General features: G+C 37.5%; 1 protein-coding gene and 1 long non-coding RNA gene across 4 annotated transcripts in view; one reads left to right on the forward strand and one right to left on the reverse strand.

Annotated features, from left to right (window-relative positions):
- Nucleotides 1-24,233, reverse strand: part of garnl3 (GTPase activating Rap/RanGAP domain like 3) — a 141,408-nt gene that overhangs the window by 69,320 nt on the left and 47,855 nt on the right. For all 3 annotated transcript variants that reach the window (XM_006640646.3, XM_015366920.2, XM_015366922.2), the window contains exon 3: nt 1,388-1,462. In XM_006640646.3, the coding sequence (XP_006640709.3) occupies nt 1,388-1,462 (75 nt within the window). The remainder of the gene's footprint in view (nt 1-1,387; nt 1,463-24,233) is intronic.
- Nucleotides 1-24,233, forward strand: part of LOC138224941 (uncharacterized) — a 212,181-nt gene that overhangs the window by 47,675 nt on the left and 140,273 nt on the right. The window lies entirely within an intron of this gene.

The following is a 24,233-nucleotide window of genomic DNA, read 5'->3' on the forward strand; positions in this document are numbered from 1 at the left end:
TCAGTGGTACCACTGCAACATTCTGTTAAGCTATTCCACAGTATCTCACTCAAAACAAAGCACATTTCTCCGCGGCATGTTTACAAGCAGTCATTTTTCAAGTCTCATGTAAAGTCTAGAGACACAACTGCCAAGATATAATTCAAGTCTCAAGTCAAAAATATTTGACTCAAGTCACAAGTCAACAACCCTGATGTTTTAACTAGGATTCAAATATTGCGTACTTGACAACATTATATTCAAGTCACTTTTGTCAAGTCTAAAGTCCCAAATGACACGTGAACCCCCTGCAACAGGAATCAGAAATGACTTTCAGCATGATTTATTTAAGAGCAATTATGCTGAAGATCTGGAACAAAAAAAATTAAATATACAACGTATGGAATATATTACTTTCAGTTTTCAAAGCATTCATTGAAAATCCAGTTGAAATAAAAACCAAAAAGGAAGAAGTTAAAAAGACTCTGAAAGATGGGTATGATATACAGTAAGTCAAGAAACTGCACAGAAAAAAATGACTGTTCAATGTAGTCAAAAAGAAAAATGATCATTCACAGTTCTGGAATTATATTTTTCTTTTTTAAGGGTGATATTTTTTGGTTATTGATGCACTGTGTAGTTTGTTAATGGATTGAAATTCTTGGGGCTGTATGCTCTATAAATAATCATTGAACATGGACTAATGCTTCTAAGCTTTAAAGATGATATAGTGAACCGGTTAACCTGTAATGAATGAGAAAAGACATTTTGCATTGAAGTGACTGTTGGTAAATAACTGTCATTTCTTAAAAGACAACTAATGAAACTGGAAACTGTTGAGAATATAGATTGTTTCACATAACAGATAAATATTTTTATTACCTCCTGCATCTCACATGCTGAAAAGTGTAATGTGCATACAGTAGCACGTATTAATGTTTATAAACAGTAATGCAAAGCAACTATCTTTTGCAAGAGTATTGTTTTTCATTTGAATGTCTCATTTGTTGATGTGAAAATGGTGATGTCCTAGATTTCAAATTCTGAATATGAAATATGAATATGACATCAAAGCCATATAACTCCTAAAAGTTAGTAAATCCAAATGGAATGACAGCATAAAGTATTGTATCCACACATTTAGATGTTATAAAACGTCACTGTGCCATTTCAATCCTATCTTTTATTGTAGCTCATGTATCACATATAGTGTTATCCAAGCACTGTCTTCTCATTTCAGATCAAATGTTCCTACATAATTCAGAAGTACTGTATGTGTATACTGTATGTGCATATGATAAAAAATTAAATCCTTCATAAATACATATGTGCATCAGATCTTGTGCAGTATGCAAGGCCAAACAACAAGAAATGCACTGTTTTTATTTTGTGGTATTTCTACACTGACCTCATCAGAAGATCCATTTTCCACACGGAATCTCCCAGCTCTTTGTATAGCTCCATCTGCGTCACTGGAAATCAGCTGAGATGGGAAAACAAGAAGGACATAATATCAGAACAGTTTAACCACCTCTTCGAAAAAATTGTTCAGCAGCATTGTCAAGGAATTCACTTGCTAAATGAATTTAATTGAAGTGATCTTAACTGTCTTTGACACAAATCAAGCTATTAAATTAAAGGAAGCCATTATTAAATATTAATGCAATTACTATAGAAAGAAATCTTTAAGTAAGGACATTTTCAAACAGACACAGGAAGTACACAGTACATTCGAGCACAAAAAGTAAACCCGTAATAAGATTAAATGTTCTGAACATATAGCACAGAAATGTTAGATCTGAACTGTGCAAGACTGAAAGCCTGAAGGTTAGGCCCTGTCAAAAACAGACCCTGTTTGAATGAGAGAAGTATCTGTTACATTAAACCAAGTATACTGTATAAATTCTAATATATATGTATTTGGCTGACCCTTTAATCCATAACCAATTAAAGTACATTTACACCCATTTATACAGCTGGGTATTCTGCTACAGGATTACAGGGGAACTTCTCTTGCTCAAGAGTAGAGCAGGGTTTTTACCCACAACCTTCAATTTTGGACCACTACTTCACACTGATGTATTATTGTCATATTTTAGGCAACTATTATGCAACTCATGTTGTAATATGTATACAGTATATATGTGAATTGCTTTCACATGACCTTTCCATGTGGTCTCTCCTCCCTTATTCTTGCTACCTATGTTCTATGTGATTACAGAGCGCTGAGTCACGAAATGTATTCAAAGCCTACTTTCTCCTTAAAAGAGGGGGAAAAAGGCCACACAAAACGCAAACTTCAGGCTCAGTACATGCACAGACACTTTGAAAAAGAAATAATTTACTAGAAGTTACACTAGTTTGCTTTTGTAGAAACGTGAACGATGCCACCCTCTGCTCAGGAACACAGAGCATTCATGAATGCTGAATGAAATGACACAAATAAAACTAGGATCTGAAAAGCTACAGATATTCACTCATGCTATCCCACTGAAAACAACTAATGAAATCAATGCAATACATATTGGACAAATGGTGTCAACAAATAGTGTCAACTGATCTCTTGAATACGCACGAGTATGTTTTGGATATGAGATGTTATTCCAACTGAATATGTCTGATATGTGAGCCTACTGTTGCAAAAAGGTTTCAGTAAAGGAGTGCTTGACTGGGTTTGGTGGTACTGTTTGGGATATTGTAAATTTGAACTGGGGCTGTTAGTTTTGCAAAAACACCTGTGTGAGCAACTCTGTGAGCTGTATGTTGGCTATCATGCTGGCTTCAGAAATCCAGTTTATCGGGTATCTGATTAATGAAATTCAGAAAGTGTATTGCATAGGACGTTTCTCTTTACAATACATCTGATGCTACAGTACATACAGTACGTCTGTTACTTTTTTACCTCACACATATTTTTTTAGTTCAGGTGGGTAACTGCAACAGCATGTGTAGGCTGCCAAGGAATACGTAATAGGTTTATTCCATGCTGAAAATAAAAGAAAGAAAACACAACGTTTCGGCTGTGGAGCCTTCTTCGGGGGTGATTTTTAAAATATTAACAAGTGTGTTGCTAGTTTTTCCATCATGAACGTTTTTTATAGCAGAATGGCTTCCTGCCAGTTAACATGCCTGTCTAAGACTCTGGTGGCGTGAAGTGTGAGGAGTGTATGTCATGTGTAGCACTAAAAGTTCCCCCCAGTCCTTTACCAATCATGGCCTCCTAATAATCTATAAACTGGCTTCATCACTGTGTTCTCCTGCCTAGTGATAACTGGTATGTGGTGAGTGTACTAGTGCACTTTGACTGCAGTCACATCTTCCAGGTGGGGGCTACACACTGGTGGTGGTAGAGGGGAGTCCCCATTACCCGCAAGGTGCTTTGAGTGGAGGGTCCAGAAAAGCACTCTAGAAGTGTAAAGATTATTATGAAAATGCAATGCATGCACAGTACAGTACATGTGGTATATACAGTACGCATGTATATATTTATACTGTACACATATAACAGATTTGGTTACTTAGTATGTCCTGAAGCTCTTTGAAGAAGAGTTATTTTAAAGTTATCATTCCCTTCTATCTCACAAATTCAATATTGTGCCATACGTGCAGAGCTGTGTAAATGTTCAAAAGCAGTGCGGTATATATCTTGACAGATCATCCATTTCCAGTGTTAGGCTTTGTGTGGACACTAATTTTCATAGCTCCCCCTGGTTGTTTTCACTGCTATTCTGTATAATACTATATGTTTTCTTCAATTAAATCTACATACCTGCAAAATGTGTGTGATCTGTTGTGCTGCTCTGGAATCTCAGATTGCTCTTTTCAGAATGGTCTGTAAATACCTTTAAATATGCATGTTTATATTTTCAGATTGTATCCACAAAACCATCATTTTACATAAATTGAATGTTGAAGTGGAAGTGGGTTTTCCCAGCATTGTAACAAAAGCAACTATCAAAAAACAGACTGTAAAAATGGGAGACATCAATCAATTTCTACAAAAGGATGAGCCACAAGAAAAAATGAAAGAAAACTTCAGCTTAAACCTGACCTGTTCCGTGTATTTTCATCGTGTTTCATAATTCCTTTTGATGAAATAACATCTGTTTATACAGAGCCAGGGATGCTTGTAGAACAATGTTTTGTAATAAACATGTTAAGCAGAAATCCACAATCAAATATTGGATTTGAAATATGTTTGGTCAATGATATATGTAGAGTACATAATTTGTATGAATCAGGTCTTTTGTGTCTGAGATATGGTTTTAAAGCAAGTGAGAAAAGACTAGCTCTATTTCCAAAGGGCCTCTAAAAGTGTCAACAACACAGATGTCACCAGCCTTCAGCACCGAATCTCTCATTTTCAACAGTACGTATTCACAAAGTGAAGACATAATCCATCAGAGCAACACAATACCAGTTGCTTAGCAACACCCGATACAACAGCTTTTCTCATTTCCTGAGTTTAATTTCACAGCAGCCAAATGATGCTATATGCCAAACACTGCTGGTACCAAACTCCACATTACTAAACGTTAACAGCAGCAAGGGGAGAAGACAGAGCAGTGAAGGTTTTGAGTGAGGGGGGAAAAAGGCTAAGTGTCTGGTAAAGAAAATTACAGCAGGTAGGGCCTACACCTTGAAGCAGCCAGTCGAGAGGAGGCAGAAGCATGCTGTGAATGAACTGCTGTGTATTAGCACTGCAGACTGCACCAGTAAAGCACAGATCTCCAGCTGTACGTGACTGCTACACAGACTCGGGACTGTGTTCTTTATTAGCGCAGTGAATGGGTTTTTACTAAAATGAAGGAAAGCTGAAACTGACTTCATTTTCAATAACTGAGAAAACAGAAAATACATTCCTTTGAAAGTGCTCCAAAATAGACTTAAGTGAGAAGTCAAACAGAAATATCTTTGTTTTTTTTTGTTTTTATTTTTTAAAACTGTCATTAGAGAATCTGTTTAATCTTAAATTCATACCGCCAAATGATTTAATATCCAACCTATCTTGTCCTACAATTAGGTTTTACACATTATGAGCAATGTGTCTTTATACAGTATGTTCCATGCTTCTTTGAAGCGACATATGCCTAGTAACCCAACACACAAATTAGACAACTATTTGGTGCCCCACTTAGTCTTAATGTTCATCTGGAACACTGTGTGCAACACAGAGAGTGTATCTTTTCACCCGAACATGTTAGATTTAAAAATGTCAGTTCCACACAGTGTGACACTGCAAATATCTGATATGAGGCTACGTAGGATTAGGAGATTTTTTTATACATCATTAAATTAACCTTATTGCTTCAGGTCAGTTAAATCTAAAAACATGTTAAATTGTCATAATTGAGATACAAAATGCCTAAATGTAAAAGTCATCAGCCTTAGTAGATTACTTCTGGCAAGTAAATGACAAACCAAGGTAATTACAATTAGATTATATATTAATGTGTGATTTCATATTTCTTTTTTTTTTTCATTTTCTTTTTTTTTGTTCCTGAAACTGTTGTGGATGTTTATCTCAAAATAATGATTAGAGACATTTTGAGGCAAAGATTCCAGATGCCCGAGAAGAATTGTAATTACCAAAATATTTGTCAAAAAATGTCTATTAAAAAAATACTTTATTTTTTCAAAATGCAAAACACTACCATCCATTTAATATGCTTGCTAGATACAGTGACATAGAGTTAAACATCATAACTGTTCCATAAAGCTACTTACTATGGACTAACTTCCAACTTCATTTTAGGCAAAGATTATTTTTTTCTGTCAAAATCTCATGTAGTGTGACTGTACTCATAGATGAGTAGTAAAAAAAAAAGAATAAACTAAAACGTTTTACTTCCAAAATGGTAGATACAGCTCCTACAGCAGATTAATTCCTAAACAAGAACAGCTTCTGCTGAGTACTTCCAAGTGTTTGGCAAAAAACAAATGTCACCAAAATCAGAGTCCAGTGGTATACCAATAAATGTGAAAATGAACTGACGCACTTTCTGAAGAAGACAACACTCCATTTTAGAAACAGGCAGTCTCCAAGTTTTAAGTTGGCCTCTGAATGCATCCTATTAATTTATATCCTAATCTGAGACTGTTGTTTCACTTCATAACTAAAGTTCAGGAGAAGGACAATTTCAAATTCTCACCAATCACTGGCTCTCTAGGTTATTCAGTATCCCATTTGTATGCTAAGACACCTTCAGCTCTTCAGATGAGATCGTTTCATTTTGTAAACCTCATTTTGTGTATTAGCCATTTAGTAAAGTAGAAGGTTTGAAGGAACTCTGGGATCAACAGGAGAAAGTACTATGGGAAACCAAAAAAAACTTGCTCTGGGTTTTATTAAATTGTATAAATATGTATGAGCTTTACCACAATGTGCATTTCTTAAAGGTTGTGGCTAATTAGAGGGTTTCAAGCATTCTGGTGCGTTATTTTATTAGCCTAAGCTGCACCGCTGTCATTTTCTGAAAGCATTTTCTAAACAGGTTACCATTTCCAATAGCAAACAATCGTCCTTTTGGGAGTAATAAACTGAAGCACTGGGAAACTTTTAAAAGAGAGCAATGGCCAGTTTTTGTTTTATTTTAGCTCCTTAATTACATAAGTCAGTATACCACTTTCTGGTATGATGTATTGCTTTTGACTACCATGCAGCCAATAACTACGTTTGTACTCAAATTGCACTCTGCTGAATGCCCAGTTTGTCTTATTTTATTGTGACATTTCATGGCCTGTAGTGGCATCACTCCAGCACTCTTCCGACAGAAACTGTGGCTAATACTATTATAGCACGCTGCCAGAAAGTGATGTGATTTCATTCAGAGCGCTCTGTTTCAGAGACAAAAAGAAAAAAAGAAAATCCAATTAGAATTCAAGAGGAAACATTTAGAAAGCATTAGACACATAAAGTAGAGTGCAAAGATGGAATGTTAGAGAATAAATTGTTTAGTTTTTTTTTTGAGAGCTACATCTAAACCGCAACTGTGGTCAACAACGAACTGGAAAAATTGGGTGTCCCAATTAAATTTGGCCACACAGAATCAGAGAATAAGATCACTTGGTATGACCCTATGTAGCTACTAATTAGACTTTTGCACTGAAATATGCTCTTAATAAGCCATCAACTCTACAGTCAACCAAGAAGGATTTCAATTATCCAAACAGTTTGCAGGTATTCCATCACATTGAAGTCAACACAGACATGTGAACCCCCAGAACCAATATACATTAACAGTATCTACAAAATCTGAAACTGTGTCCACTGAATACTAATTGCATAGAGGATGACAGGCTGACATATAACACTTTAAGTAAACTGGGCTCATCAAATATCCTTCTTGTCAATCTCTTAAACGAAGTGTTTGCAGAGTAGCAGCTCAGCCTGGAAAGACCACTCACCTTTAAACTGCAGTAGTGTAAACAGAAACTGAGCCTCAGCAAGAAAGGTTACAATCCCCAGGGACATTTTCGGCATAAGCTTTGAGGACTTTATGACAGGAAGCTATTTTTCACCCCCTAGGCATCCTAATAGCCACCAACATTTCTAGGGAATAAAATATCTAATAAACCTGAAGGATATGAGTTGGATACAGCAGGGAGGCTGTGTTGCTAGGCTTAGCTCTTCCAATAAGATCCATAGCTTTAGAAGATTAATATTTTCTTCAGTAAACTCTGTAGTTTCCTTTCTGAACATTTTACAGTGTTTGGTGAGGGAATGAGCACACACATGCATCAGGCGATGACATTTCTTCGCAATTACAATTTCACAGCCGTGATTTTGGACAGGAATAAGAAACACAGAGGATATCTACATAAAACACAATCTAACAGGCAACACCCAGAAGCCACTGATCGGTATACTGTATAATGCCAATAAAAATGACTTCAGCATCTGCTCTGCTTTTATATGCACTGTGGTTGAGAAGTAACAGCTTGTAAGATATTGAACCAGGGTTGAGTTCCTGGGGAATGGAGAAATAACGTGACCTTCTGAATCAAGTGTCCTCTGCGGACCATTCCCTTTTTATGCTACCAGAAAAAAATGTTCTACTTGTTAGCCTCATGCTACTAAATCCATGGATTACTAAGGAGAAGACAGTGCACCCATAATAATAATAATAATAATAATAATAATAATTGCTTATACTTATATAGCGCTTTTCTGGACACTCCACTCAAAGCGCTTTACAGGTAATGGGGATCCCCTCCACCACCACCAATGTGCAGCATCCACCTGGATGATCATGAATTCCTTCGATACTCCAGCCCTTACAGCAATTTATGAAATACGTTCAAAATATTGGAAGTGAATATAAGTGACTTTGTTAAAATTTAAAACGGGTGTGCGTTCATCTTTAAGCCTGTATGCAGCCAGTAGGTTTTAATAATAATAATAATAATAATAATAATAATAATAATAATAATAATTGCTTACATTTACAGTATATAGCGCTTTTCTGGACACTCCACTCAAAGCGCTTTACAGGTAATGGAGACTCCCCTCCACCACCACCAATGTGCAGCCCCACCTGGATGATGTGACGGCAGCCATAGTGCGCCAGAACACTCACCACACATCAGCTCTCAGTGGGGAGGAGAGCAGAGTAATGTAGCCAATTCATAGAGGGGGATTATTAGGAGGGCATGATTGGTAAGGGCCAATGGGAAATTTGTCCAGGATGCCGGGGTTACACCCCTACTCTTTTCGAGAAACGCCCTGGGATTTTTAATGACCACAGAGAGTCAGGACCTCGGTTTTACGTCTCATCTGAAGGACGGAATACAGAGGCAGCAAATGACCTTGCTTCTGATTGAAACCATCTTGTATTTATTAGCTATTAAACTACTTTAAAAGATAATTAAAGTAACAATGTACTGTAGTTCAAATTGGTTTTATTTCTTGTTAGGTTTGCAGCTAGTTAAGATCCTGTCATTCTTTGTTGTTCTCTGCTTCCAGTATTTTGCTGCATTTTGCCTATTCTTTCAGAATGGCTCCAAAAAGAATTCAGTGTTGAATGACTTGGGGAAGCACAATGGTATCGGGTTTCAATAAATCTCTTCCCTAGAACTCTCAACAAGATGCTAATTAGCAAATTATTGAGACTAATATATTCTTTTTTCTCTGGGTACATCATTCTGTTCAATGCTGACAGACAATTCCTTTGAAAAGAGTCCACAGTTGAATAACTGGGTGGCCTACTAGGTAATTTACATGGACAGGGAGAACAGCACAACCTGCTATGCTCCCAGGAGAGCCCCCAGGAGTCACTGTGACTGCTGTAGACACCCCGGCTGACTCACCCAGCCATAGTATGAACTGTCCCATAGTGAGCTACCACTTAGAAAATCCTTCTCACATTCTATTAATAATGATAATGATATAATAATAATAATAATTCTTTACACTTACATATCGCTTTACAGGTAATGGGGACTCCCCTCCACCACCACCAATGTGTAGCATCCACCTGGATGATGCGACAGCAGCCATAGTGCACCAGTACTTTCATTAACACCAGCTCAGTGGGGAGGAGAACAGTGTGATAAAGCCAGTTCATAGTTGGGGATTATTAGGAGGCCATGATTGGTAAAGGCCAGGGGGAAATTTGGCAAAGATGCCGGAGTTACTCCCCTACTCTCTGTGGGAATTTTAATGAGCACAGAGAATCAGGAGCTCAGTTTTACGTCTCATCCAAAGGATGGTGCCTTTTTAGAGTATAGTGTCCCAGTCACTATACTGGGGCATTAGGACCCACATAGACTGCAGGGACAGTGTCCCCTACCGGCCTCACTAATACCTCTTCAAGTAGCAACCTTACCTTTCCCAGGAGGTCTCCCATCCAGGTACTGACCAGGCTCACACCTGCTGAGCTTCATGGGGTTGCCAAGGATTTGACCCAAAAATGCCAAGACTACGTCTCATCCTGAGCTAGAATGAACCTTTGCTGACCACTCTCGGTGATCACCATATGCTTAATCTCTTGTTAGTTTTGCACCTGTATCTTTTGCCATGGCTGTGTCAAAATTAGAAAGATTTTGAAACTTTTACCTGGAGTTCAAATCCTTGAAAATCACCTTTGTTAATATGTCAAGAAAAGTTTAATTTAAACATCCATATCTTACATCCAAAGTATTTGGTTACTTCATTAGTATTTTTATTACTTTCATAAAGATTTATTCTTAAATAAGCTATTCCAACACCTTTCTTCTTTAACAAAGTAGGTGCTATAGTACTTCATTTGAATCTAATGTGAATGCTGTACACTGGTGGTGGTGAAGGGGAGTCCCCATTACCTGTAAAGTGCTTTGAGTGGAGTGTCCAGAAAAGTGCCATATACAGTACTGTAAGTATAAGGAATTATTATGATTATTATTATGATTATTATTAATGTGTCCAAACATCAGGTAGTCTAGACTCATCTAAGTGTACTGACAGAAAAGAACAAGAACAAATGCAAATGTGAAAATACTGCATGAATACAACTTTTTCCTAAGACATTTTCAGTCATCGTAGAATATGAAATGGACATGAAGTAAGCAGAAACAAAACACCCCTTGCCTACTCCTTCAACACGTTCAGCTACCTCCATATCAAACAAACGAAGACTTACAAAGGAAGCAGACAAGATGTCAGTTCCTTTCCTCAATAATATAATACAATGATAAGGATTTGCTTCATGAGTGTTTTTTCATTAGCAGTGCCTACTTTCAGTGGACAACAGATAATTTTAGTGTCTTGAATTTGGGTCAGTTATTTCTCATTTTTATGTTTGTGATTGTATTGATGGAACAAGTCTGAAAACAAATGCAGCATTTTTAAAACTGTGGGGCTACCGTACAACTGAACACCTTTAAAAAAACAAACCACAAAAATGAAAAATTATGTCATAGGATTCATACGGTAGGTCTGTTTTACGTCCAGTTTCTGTACTGTAATATATTGTTAAATAAAACTGAATTTAGTCAAGAAACCAAAGACATTCCAAAAGGGAATAAAGATCTAATTATAATTGATACTAGATCTAGATTCTAATACAATACTTTCTACAAATATAATGTGAAATCCCTAGAAAAAGCACAGAAATGTTTCTTTCAATACACAAGTATTTCTAGATAGTTACTATATTATGTATAAAGGAATAAATTGTTGCCAGGGGAGATCCACTCCTAAAACTGGAATTGTATGGACATAGTGCTGACCTACAGTAGTAATTTAAATCAATAAAAATATAGTGAGAAAAGAGGTGAGAAAACAATTAAAAAACTGTATTAATAATATGATATGCTTTAAAGTAGATTTTGAAATGATATTGTTTACCTTTTGCTGCTTTTCTATCACTTTTCAGACATACTGTATATGATGATTTTCATGTGGTCTATTTTGTTGAAGATTCGTTTATATACTTCACCTTAGACAGACTGGATACGCAGTGCCTGATCACAACGTTTTTCATATACTGTAAGTCCAAAGAATTTCTATTAGATCGGGACCTGATGACTACAACGTATGTACAGTACAACTGATGACTTAGCTACTGTATATGATGTTATTTTGGAACAGTAACCTTGTGCTAAACTGCTTATAAATCGATAACATAATTGTAACTTTACAGAATACTTTGATATATGTCTTGCTCTTTAGCCACAAGATCATCTCCAGTGCAGTATGAACATCTAAAGACTTTATAATGTACCTTAGTTACTGTGCAGTAGTGTTCAAGCTGTTCATGCAATTTTTAAATTAGTTTTGTTGTGTTTTCAGTAACAGCTACTCTTGTAATGGAAACAAAAATGAGAAATTACTTAATATCTGTCTACCTTTGAGAAATTGTGTATTTTGTGTATGTTGTGTGTTTTTGTTGGCCATTGTCAAAGTAACAATTGGCAATAATTACTGTAGTACTGTACTCATTAGTAATATAGTATTAGTAAACTACTGTATATTGGTACACTTATACTATATCAATAATAATTTAAATCCCTGCAGTCTTGTTGATGTTGTACTGTAGCTCTGAGCAAGGCAATTCATACAGATTGCTCCTTTAAATGCCCTGATGTATAAATGATGGATAGTTCACAATTGGTCTTATCTCCGTAATCAATGAAAAGGCAAAGCGTAGATTTTATACCATATTCAATATAGTTGTTCAGAAAGAGGGAGTTCGGATCCACATTTGATAACTGGAAGGTGTTGATAATTCAAATTCTGACATTTCAGCTTCCAAAAATATGTTACTTCTGTGTTTCAGTATAGTACACAAAGGATGTTAAATTCAGTGAAAAAACATATGACTACCATTGCATTTACAGTTAAATGATGATAACTACAGTAGCATAATTCTATATTGCAAGGAAAAGCTAACCATAGTGGAGGAAACTATGTACTATAAGTAATTCCTATTTTTAAATGAGTATAATAGAGAAAAAGGGAACAGGTAGTATATGACCCAAAACTGCACAGTATTTTGCTTAAGAGCCACAGCCACACAATGTACACCTGAAAAACCATATTGTGAAAACAACCTTTACACACAAGCTTGTGACATTACAAATATTGATTATTTTTGTATCCTGTTCAGATATTCTGACAATTTGATGAATACTAATAGCTGCTTTTTGACCGAAGTGACCTTTTTATTGTTTAACTATCTCACTTTGGCTGAGTCTGATGAGATTGTGCCAAACAGTACTTGTTTTTCTGTTTTACTCATTTAACCATTGTGATTCCACCAGTTGTTAAAGAGTATACAGACCAATAGTACAAAGACACTACTAAAGATGTACAGTAACTGAGTTTTTATAACTAGTTTAATGAGACAATCCGAATGTCCATTAGATCACACTTCAAATCAACAGAAAATATGAGAATATTTAACTTATTATTAATATTGAATTTAACAAAATAATGATGCTTTTAATTAAGACTGACACAGGCTTCAATAATCTGCTATTGTTGGAATTCTTGTGGGCACAAAAATCTATACCAGCAGATCATTCAAAAGCATCTAAGCTAGATCCTTTTCCACCACCTGCCACACAGAAGCCTCTGTAACAACAAACAGGTGTCGAGTTTGCCTTGGAAAGAAAGGTAAAGCAGTAAACATTAAATAATTTATTCCTTTGCTAGTGGGGTTTGGGCTGTGTTCTCAAATGACGCTGTCTTCAGAAGGCAAAAGTAAATGCTAGGGAATCTTACACCCACAGAATTAAAGGACAAGCTTCAGCTGGGCGCCAATCTAAAACCAATAAAACTTGTATCTTTAGTGCTCCCATTGGAATAAAAAGATAAAATGTCATGCAATGCAGGAAAATTCACTACTGAAAATGATACTCTCCTGCAAATGCTATTTTTTTGCCATTGCATTGTCCGTTTCACAATATCATCGGAGGTTTTTTTTGGGCTGTATCAATAACAGTGGCAAAAACCAATTCTCAAAAACACAAATGTATGATAAGTAGGTTTAAAATGAGGTTTCCATCCCCAAACTGTTTTGTGTTTAATGATATACTGCTGCTTATTTGCATTTACATACAGTATATACAGTTATTCTGTATATGAAAACAAATAATTTAACTATAATAATAATTGCTTACACTTACAGTATATAGCGCTTTTCTGGACACTCCACTCAAAGTGTTTTACAGGTAATAGGGACTCCCCTCCACCACCACCAGTGAGCAGCAGATGGTTCAAAATGTGAACCATAGCAAACACCCAAAGAAAAGCATTAGCTTTGGGTGTTTTCTAGATGCTTGTACAGTTCTCTGCTTGAGTAATGGCCTATTTCTGCTTCGGGATGAAACGCATACAGCCAAATTAAGACTGTACTGTATGATGGAAAAAACAAACCATAAACAGGTTTTTCTGAATTTTGAAGAAGGTGGAAATAACTTTTGTTTTGAGAGAAGGTCTTTATTCTAGCTTTCACCCACAGCTAAAAAATGATCAATTTTCAGACACTACTGTAGTGAAGTGCATTAATTTTTGATTACGTTACTGTACACTGTATGCTTTTTATAAGTAGTAGCTTTGTGGTAGCACATTGTACTCAGATTTATATAGTCAAATACAATTGAATGTACTTATAATAAAAGTGATGAAACCAATTTACTGATGGGAATTATTAGGAGGCCATGATTAGAAAAGGCCAATTAATTCATTAATTGGTTACACTAATATAGCGCTTTTCTGGACACTCCACTCAAAGCGCTTTACAGGTAATGGGGACTCCCCTCCTCCACCACCAATGTGCAGCATCCACCTGGATGATGTGACGGCAGCCATAGTGCGCCAGAACACTCACCACACATCAGCTCTCAGTGGGGAGGAGAACAGAGTGAGGAAGCCAATTCATAGATGGGGATTATTAGCAGGCCATGATTGATAAGGGCCAATGGGAGTTACACTCCTACTCTTTTTGAGGAACACTCTGGGATTTTTAATGACCACAGAGAGTCAGGACCTCAGTTTTACATCTCATTACAATATAATGTCCCCGTCTAGGCCCAGGTCCTGGGATTAGGACCCACACAGACCTCGGGGTAAGCGCCCCCTACTGGCCCCACTAACCCCTCTTCCAGCAGCAACCTTAGCTTTCCCAGGAGGTCTCCCATCTAGGTACTGACCAGGCTCTGATATAGCTGCTGGCTTCTTAATATGATTATTATGAGAAAGTCATTGCTTATTTCAGATGTATGTAAAATACAATTTTTTGCAATTTGCTTAAATATACATGTTATATATATTTCAGTTAAAGAAAAAAAATATCTGACCTAAAAATGAATCTGAATTAAAAATACTCTGGAGACTTTTATTTAAACAAAACATAAACCAAGTTGCAAATCTGGAAACACTTATATCCTGTGGTTAGTTTCTTAAATTAGAAGTAAGAGGTTTTATGGTAAACTAAATTATTCTAGGAAGTACTATACTAGGAAATTCCAGCATAGACGTGGTTGTGGTTGTTTTCACTTTTGAGTACAATAAAATGCAATCTAACTACATAATGTTTCTGCAGTGTACATACAGTACACTCTTCATTCTACATTCTTCAGGTGGAAAGTGGTATTTCTTCGTACATATTTACCAGACTTTATCTGCAGTGTTTTGTGAAATGTTAGCTTGCATCAAGTACATCAAGTTACTCTTGTTGACCCTTGCAGTATACTGGGATATTTAACAAAATAGAACTCAATTAATATAACTATAACTAATAGATGGCTTATATATACATTATTATACAGATGACACTTTTCTCGCTTAGGTGGCACACAACTACTGGCCCATTACAAACATAGTCTAAAGGTACAGTTCACAACAGTCACATTTAAATACAGTTCAAATAATGCATTACGATACATGTGCTGAACAGATACCCAAAAAAAACTGAAGAGAATCCATTTTTGTTCCGTGTGTTGCGGAGCCTGGTAAACCTCAGATACATCATCATCATCATCATCATCATCATCATCATCATAATAATTGCTTACACTTATATAGTGCTTTTCTGGACACTCCACTCAAAGCACTTTACAGGTAATGGGGACTCCTCTCCACCACCACCAATGTGCAGTCCCCACCTGGATGATGCGACGGCAGCCATAGTGCGCCAGAACACTCACCACACATCAGCCATTAGTGGGAAGGAGAGCAGAGTATTGAAGCCAGTTCAGAGAGGGGGATTATTAGGAGACCATGATTGGTAAGGGCCAATGGGAAATTCTTTTCCCCGTACTCTTTTCGAGAAACGCCCTGGGATTTTTAATGACCACAGAGAGTCAGGACCTCGGTTTTACGTCTCATCCGAAGGACAGCGCCTGTTTACAGTATAGTGTCCCCGTCACTATACTGGGGCATTAGGACCCACAACACCTCTTCCATGTTTATTTTTCTTTATAAGCACCAATAAATATTGTAGTTCTAAATCCACTAATTGTGGAGCAATCACATTACTGAGTAGAGTCTAGGATAAAGGAGGTTTCATTTCAGACCTGATCGTTCTCTCTTTTAGAACCTTGATGGCCATTTCACCCCCAGTTGTTCTTGCCTTTTCTGCGTGAAGGGATGATTGGTATTGTTACACTTGCTACAATGTACTCTGGACTTATGTACCCATGCCTGATTTTCAATTCCATTTATACCCACCTAAATTAGAATTCCTAATTGTTTCTTGAAGTCTCTGTCATGGTCGTCATCCCTCCTCTAGAGGGCTCTCCGACCTTTTATTATTAGTTCCATTATTACGAGCACCTGTTTCTTCTTTTATCCGTCACTATAAAGCCTGGTCAGTACCTGGATGGGAGACCTCTGGGGAAAAACTAAGGTTGCTGCTGGAAGAGGCGTTAGGGGGGCCAGCAGGGGGCGCTCACCCTGCAGCTCATGTGGGTCCTAATGCCCCAGTGTAGTGACGGGGACACTATACTGTAAACAGGAGCCGTCCTTCGGATGAGACGTAAAACCGAGGTCTTGACTCTCTGTGGTCATTAAAAATCCCAGGGTGTTTCTCGAAAAGAGTAGGGGTGTAACCCCGGCATCCTGGCCAAATTTCCCCATCGGCTGATATCAATCATGGCCTCCAAACAATCCCCCTCTGTGAATTGGCTTCATTACTCTGCTCTCCTGCCCACTGATAGCTGATGTGTGGTGAGCGTTCTGGCGCACTATGGCTGCCGTCGCATCATCCAGGTGGATGCTGCACATTGGTGGTGGTGGAGGGGAGTCCCCATTACCTGTAAAGCGCTTTGAGTGCAGTGTCCAGAAAAAGCGCTATATAAGTGTAAGCAATTATTATTATAATTATTATTATTACTATATAAGTTATGCGCCTCCTAAGCTCTAGGCTCAGTATTGGAAGATGGACGCCACAAGGCTTGCCTATTCTCGGGCTCGTGGATAGCCCAAGGGCAGGTCTGATTCCCCGGCTTCCTGACCATCTGGGTCTGAGGCTCGGAGCACCCAGCCCCCGTTATGTTTTTACTTCCGTGTTCCTGATTCCTCGCCCCCATTCCAATCTCTCTTTGGATGAATCTCCCGGACTTTTGGACTGCTTCCTGGTTTCCCCTTTAGGGTTGTGTCGGACATGTTCGCCTGTGCCAGTCTCTTCCATGATTTTACAGTCTGCATAGGGTCCTAAATACTCACTACACTCTGGCCCTGTGGCTGAGGATCTGTGCCTGTGGCTGGAAGGTTGCCGGTTCAAATCCCCTGGCCGGTAGAGGAATCCTACTTCATTGGGCCTCTGAGCAAGGCCCTTAACACCAACTGCTCCAGGGGCATTGAATACAGTAAATGGCTGACCCTGCGCTCTGACCCCAAGCTTTTTTTCCCCCTTGCTTCTTCTCATAGATTGCTCTGGATATTCCATTTTAAGCAAAGGTATAAGACATTCGACCCACTGTGTTCTTGGTTTACAATGTTAATTATGTATTTGCTATAAATTTAATCAAATGCCTGCCCGTAACCCGAATTTTGACATGAGGTTAAGATATACTAAATGCATCTCAAATGATTGCACACAGTTTGGTGAGTGGAATGGTTCATTATGTTATTGCCTCAAAGGGATGTACAACCAAAAACTGATTTTTACACCACAATTTACTAAAAGTGAGTGTGTCCCAATGCTTATAGTCAATTAAAAGCACTGGGCTGAACACAGAATATGATCAGAGTTATGCATGGAATCACACTTATATTGTAGTTATCATTCATACTGATCTTATGATTACAAATAGAAATTAAAGAAAGAATTAAAGGCCATAAAGAAAAAGTAAGAATTTTGATTTTGCTGTTTCAATACTTGAAAGACACTGTGGTATTATGCTCTATTACTAAATATTTATGACCGACATGGGTGGATATCCATACCAGCTTCACTTCCTTATATACTGTAATAAAATGAATGCTCACTGTTTAATGAGTTCTCTGTGTTACAACATTTAGAGGCTAGTAAAAAATTGGAAAGAGCCATCAGGCATAACACACCCTACAATAGAATCCCAGATTAGATGTGTACTGTGTATTTCTGCCAAAATGACAAATCCAGAAATAAACACTAAAACACACATACTGTATTTCAGCATAGAGCACATGCTGTATAGTACCTTCTGCTCTTTCCATTTAAAAATGTATCTATGTCATATTTTTCACTTCTTCATTCTGGTGTTGCTCATTTCTCAGCAAGTACATTAAACCTCAAAAACAATTGGAATTACGACTGGAATATGTATAAGGAAAAATCTGGTTAACTGACATTTTTACTTTGTAGAGTTGCTGTTATCCGTGTTTTATCTCATTTGGTTTCAAATCTTGTATCAATTAAAATATTGTTTGATCCATTCATAAAGCCTGTGATCAAGCTAAACCATTAGTAGTGTAATCTGACTGCTCTTAGTCTTTGAACTGTGGTGGTTTATTGGACAACAAACTGGAATCCCCCTTTAACAGAGCTGGTTTAGGGCTGGCCCAGGGGAACACTGACAGGCTGGTTAATTCCCCTCATTTATAAAATGTCAGTAGGCTGTATATGAGGTTATGAAGGTGGGGAAGAAACCATTCTTCTTCTTCACTAATGTAGCCCTACTGGGAAGATATAAAGTCAATACAGCACAGCCAGTAGAATGCTCTAGAATTGCCTGTACATACTTTTAAGGATGAACACAGGGTTAGAGTTATATACAGTAGCATATGTGTATGTATTATATACTGTACATATATAGTAGCATAGTTTTTAACGATATTTGCTATACTGTATAACTGCATATAACAATATGTTCTTATTCATAGTTATGTAGTATAGTGGTAAATCAAACCAAAACCTAAGTTTCCATCTGTGACATATGGGACCATCAATATTTAATAATAATTGCTTACACATATAGATTGCTTTTCAGGACATTCCACTCAAAGCGCTGTACAGGTAATAGGGACAACACCCCATTTTTCAAGAAACGCCCTGGGATTTTTAATCATTACGGGGAGTCAGGATCTTGGTTTTACATCTCATTCGAAGGACAGCGCCTTTTTACAGTATAGTGTCCCCGTCACTATACTGGAGCATTAGGGCCCACAAAGACTGCAGGGTGAGTGCCCCTGCTGGACCCACTAACACCTCTTCCAGCAGCAACCTTAGTTTTTCCCAGGAGGTCTCTCATCCAGGTACAGATCAGACTCATACTTGCTGAGCTTTAGTGGATTGCCAGTTGTGAGTTGCAGGGTGATATAGCTGCTGCCAATATTTCCTTCCTGGAGAATCCTCTTCCAAGAGAACAGTAAGGTAACCTGACGACTGTTTCCAGTATTACTTTTCGTCTTCATTTGTAGCTCCAGTGAACAATGTCAAACTATTCTGCCTTTGAAAAAAGCTTCAGTTACTGTATATGTACAACGCCTCTATCGAATGAACCCCAAGTTCATATTACTTTCGTTTGCTCTTTAACAGCAAATGCTTAAAGCATCAAATAATTGAGGGAAAAAAAAACATCCGTACATGTTGCCACCTGGTTGGTATTTCTAATGAAAGCTTGGACTCCAATTTCATTCACACCATGGCTGATAGCTGCATGTGCTAATAGCAACAAATCCATTGGAAAGGAAGAGAAGGTGATATTAAATCGCCCCATGACTGAGAAATGATTGATGTCAGTAATTACATGACAACGGGCTTGCATGTGAGATGTATACTTCACATGGGAATCTGAAACATTTCTGTTGCTTTCCTTATATGCTATGTATGTCATATTCATATATAATGCCACAAACATCTTTGAATACAAAATAATGGAGAAAGATGCATTGAGAACTTATGAATCAGAAACTGTGTCTGTAAGCAAACTGTAATAAAATGGAACCACAATGTATACTTACTAACATCAATAAAATAGTATTGCTCTGTCTGGAAATGGTAAAAAAAGCACTTCTATGCAACCATCCATCATTGCTAGATATTCCTGGTAAATGCGGCAGCATCTCAGAACTTATTCTGGAAGCACAGGGTGCAAGGCAGAAATACACCTTGGACTAGAGGCATGGGAAAACACACTCACATCCACAGTTTGTACACGCACTCACACATACTGTACATACACAGGGACAATTTAGAGACACAGTTAAATAATAGCAACAAGGCCTTGAACTGCTGGAGAAGCCAGAGGAAACGTGTGGGGCAAACATACAAAACTCCACCAAGAAGGACCCCGAATCCAGAGACACGCACAGTACGTTCAAGTCACATAACCTTAATGTATGGTTCAATTATGGTAAATACTGTGTTAACCTTGGTACAGTATATAAGGATCACCTGTTAATGTCCTCTACATTCTTCTATAGCGTTCAGGAGGTCCGGATATAGGGAAGAGTTAGTTTTGTCTTTAAACAGTCCCACATTTACCTTTCTGTGTTACAACACTTCTGTGTTACAACCCTACTGTATAATTGCACATACAGTAAAACTGCTCTCAGTAACTGAAAAATAGGAATCAATGATAATATACGACATGTGATTGCAACCCTTTGTTGCTTTTTCTGTGGGAAGAAGTGTGCCCCGTGTGAATAATAAACAGAAAAGAATGGAATAAAATAACATGAGCAATTTCATAGCAACTAATAACATTGAATGGCATAGCAGCAATACTCTTTGTGGTGAACAACCTCCACAAACAAATTACCCATTGTTAGCATCTTTTATCTGGACAGTACATCAGGAATTATCATGGAAATAAAGAAGAGGCTGTAACCGAGGGAAAGCAATCAAAACTCTACTTTAACAAGTGATAATGTGGAACTACAGCCTTAGTTATTTCTGACAAAAAACAATGTGTGTCTGTTGTCTGTGTGTCTCATCCAGGGTGTATTCTGTCACCCGTTGCTTGCTGGGATAGGCTCCGGCACCCCTGAGACCGTAAATTGGATTAAGTGGTTAATCTGTTAAACCCAGTAATAGTATCGAATCCATTTCCATGAACCATTTATGTCTTCCATCGTAAACAGTATGCATACATCAATTTCAATACTGATTGGTTGCCTTTTAATGCCTATAATTTATGGATGATGAAATGCATACTAATATCTAATAAAGTAATCTATAAGCCAGTTTTTAGTATTAAGAAGTTCATGTAGCTACATTAGGGTGTAACCTGCAAAGAAACGTGCAGAGGTTAATTCCATGCTGAAAAGTATACAATACATCAGACAGCTGTGGAAACATTAAAGAAGTCCCCACAGTCAAAATGGTATTTCTTCTTCTCTCTTTCTACTTTTCAGTGTGGAATAAACGCCAACTTCAAGTTGCTCCAGTACATTGCAAATGTGTGTGTTTATGTATGCATAGTCACACAAGTTGAAAAAAATTTCTAGACTCTAAAACTAGGTCAGCAGCGATATAAAAGTTTGGAGAGCAACTGAAGAAGGCAGTTAAAAGGCATGTCAAACAAAAGGAAAAGCTCGTTTGGCTCCTACAGCCTTGTTATGCAGATATCAACTTATCCTCTTATCCAGTAGGTACAATGTGAACCTGTATAGCAGATTTCTTTAAGTATGAAAACCTGCACTTTAAGCATCACTGCTGTTAAGAGCCAAGATTTTGTGCATGCCACAAGGTGCATGATTAAATGAAAGAGGAATTTAAGAAGATTTAAAATATATGGGCCATTATACACCCAGGGCATCAACACAGCAGCATGCAATCATGATCATAGTACAAAGAGAATTTAATAAAAACAAAAACTGCACTATGTCTGATTACATGCATGTGCTTCGACTCAGGGTATCATAGTAGCTGAAAATCTCGTGACTCTTCAATTTAGACTATTTTATCTTAAAACAAGTTTGAAAGCCATATGCATGATGGTCTGACAAAGTATTAAGGGAACATAGCAAGCAAAATATTTACAGTATCTTTTGATAGATTTGAAGGTATCTGTTAGTCCACAATCCACTCCCTTCCCCCACCAATATGCATCTGGATGATGCGACGGCAGCCATAGTGCGCCAGAACACTCACCACACATCAGCTATTATTTGGGAGGAGAGCAGAGTGATGAAGCCAGTTCAGAGAGGGGGATTATTAGCAGGCCATGATTGGTAAAGGCCAATGGGAAATTTTACCGGTACGCCAGGGTAACACAACTACTCTTTTCGAGAAACACCCTGGGATTTTTAATGAGCCTCGGTTTTACGTCTCATCCGAAGGACGGCGCCTGTTTACAGTATAGTGTTCCCGTCACTATACTGGGGCATTAGGACCCACATAGACCACGGGGTGAGCGCCCCCTGCTGGCCCCACTAACACCTCTTCCAGCAGCAGGGTTACTTTTTCCCCAAGAGGTCTCCCATCCAGGTACTGACCAGGCTCACACCTGCTGAGCTTCAGTGGGTTGCCAGTTGTGAGTTGCAGGTTGATTTGGCTGCTGACTGATTTAATAAGTCAAAGTGCTACAGTATGTTTTCAGATTTAAAACAGCAGTTGCTTCACTATAATGTCATGCATCCATAACTGTAGTTTAGTTTAATTGTGTTGAAAATCCAATATGAAAAATAAAAATGTATTCTGTAACAGTACCTTATTTTCTGGCTTTTACAATGTGTATGATTGTTCTATAAAGCTATAATGAAGAAAACCTTTAACTGGTATTAGATTAAACCTTTGACTTGTATAGTACAAATTTAAATACAGATATATACTATGTAGCTTTTCTATCCTATCTAGTTCTGCTCGTAAGTGGGGCTTAAGTAGGTCGTTCTTTTAAATTATTGGGTGAATCTGGAATGCCTTTAAGTACTTTTTTTTACTTGTAGATGCAATATGATATTGTTTTTTTAAAAAATCAATATTGTTGTGACTTTAGTTACTTAATTGATTTCATCTGTCAACTGATAAGGTGGACTATGCACTAACAAGGACTCATGGGTTTCTGAATACAATCAATCTGAAAACAGGACATTAGTTCTCTGTACTTAGGCTGGATGTATTTATGCTACTCTCATTATTCCTGTGCTTCTTTCCTGTACAAAACAACAAAAGTAGCAAAATTGGACATTATGTGTGCCATGAACATCTTTGAAAGTACTGGTCATTAGCAGACGTTTGCTTATGAAAGAGGTGCATAGAAAAGGATGCAGGCTGTATGCTTTTAAGAAGTGATGAATTAGACAGCCCTGCTCTCCAAAAAGAATGGCTAAAAATATTGCATATTGTGCCAACATTAATGAAATAGGCAGCATAAGATGTCAGAACCACAAAAAGAGGACTGTAAAACAGCAGATAAACTACAAAAAACTTAAATTAAAGATGCAGTCTGCAAGCATGAGAGCTGAGCTAAGAACAAGGACAGAAAGAAAAAATAATGCTGTACTTCAGGAAATTAACTCACCTGTGCTAATGATTTCTGGGGTAACTGTACTTAGTAAATATATGCACCGAGGCTAAGAGATGCAGTAAAATGCACTCCTCTTCCAAATGATAATAACAACATACACTCATCACAGAATAATTGGATATTTAACTGTATATAGCTGTTATCTGCTGCAGAAGTACTGAATTACAGGTCACTAAAAACTCTTAAAGTTTTTTTTTGCCTGACTTCAAAGCTACGGTATATCTTTCTAGAAGGTCATACCATTAAAATAACCATTACAGTGACCTTTTGAAGACAGAGTTGCTTTGGATGTAGAAAAAAAACTACAAATAATAACCTTCCCTTCAAATCTGACCTGATTTTAAAAGAGTCCTGCAATCATGTTGCTGCGAAGGCTAATGATGGCAATAAAGATTCAGAAAAGGGTGTCCTGTAGAAGCAAATGAAAGTCTAAAATTATCTAAATACACATATGTCTAACCTTGTTTTATTTCTGCTACATAATAGAGCTATTGTAACTACTGTAAAGGCAGATTTTTTAGGACAAATCATTAAAGTCAGGGAGAAAACTGATCAAATCTGAAGCCTCTTAAAAGATAAACAGAAGGGACTTTATATTCACTTGGTGTCACTCTTAACCCCTAGGAAACAGGCCTGAAAAGCTCTGCACTTTTTAATGTGCTTTCAGACCCAGGCCAGCATCCTGTGGTTAAAAGGACAATCGCAGCATTATGATCTCATCACATCTCAGAACTTAATCAAAACTAGGCTTTATCAGCACTGGGATGCATGACCAGATTTCCAAATTAATGCCCCGTTGGTATTGGTGACCAGGGACACTGTGCTGTAGGGGCTGGTATCCTTCTGATGGAATGTTTAGAAGGTCCTGATTCTTT

This window comes from Lepisosteus oculatus, chromosome 24 (genome assembly GCF_040954835.1).
Source record: "Lepisosteus oculatus isolate fLepOcu1 chromosome 24, fLepOcu1.hap2, whole genome shotgun sequence".
In the NCBI taxonomy this organism is placed as follows: Eukaryota; Metazoa; Chordata; class Actinopteri; order Semionotiformes; family Lepisosteidae; genus Lepisosteus; species Lepisosteus oculatus.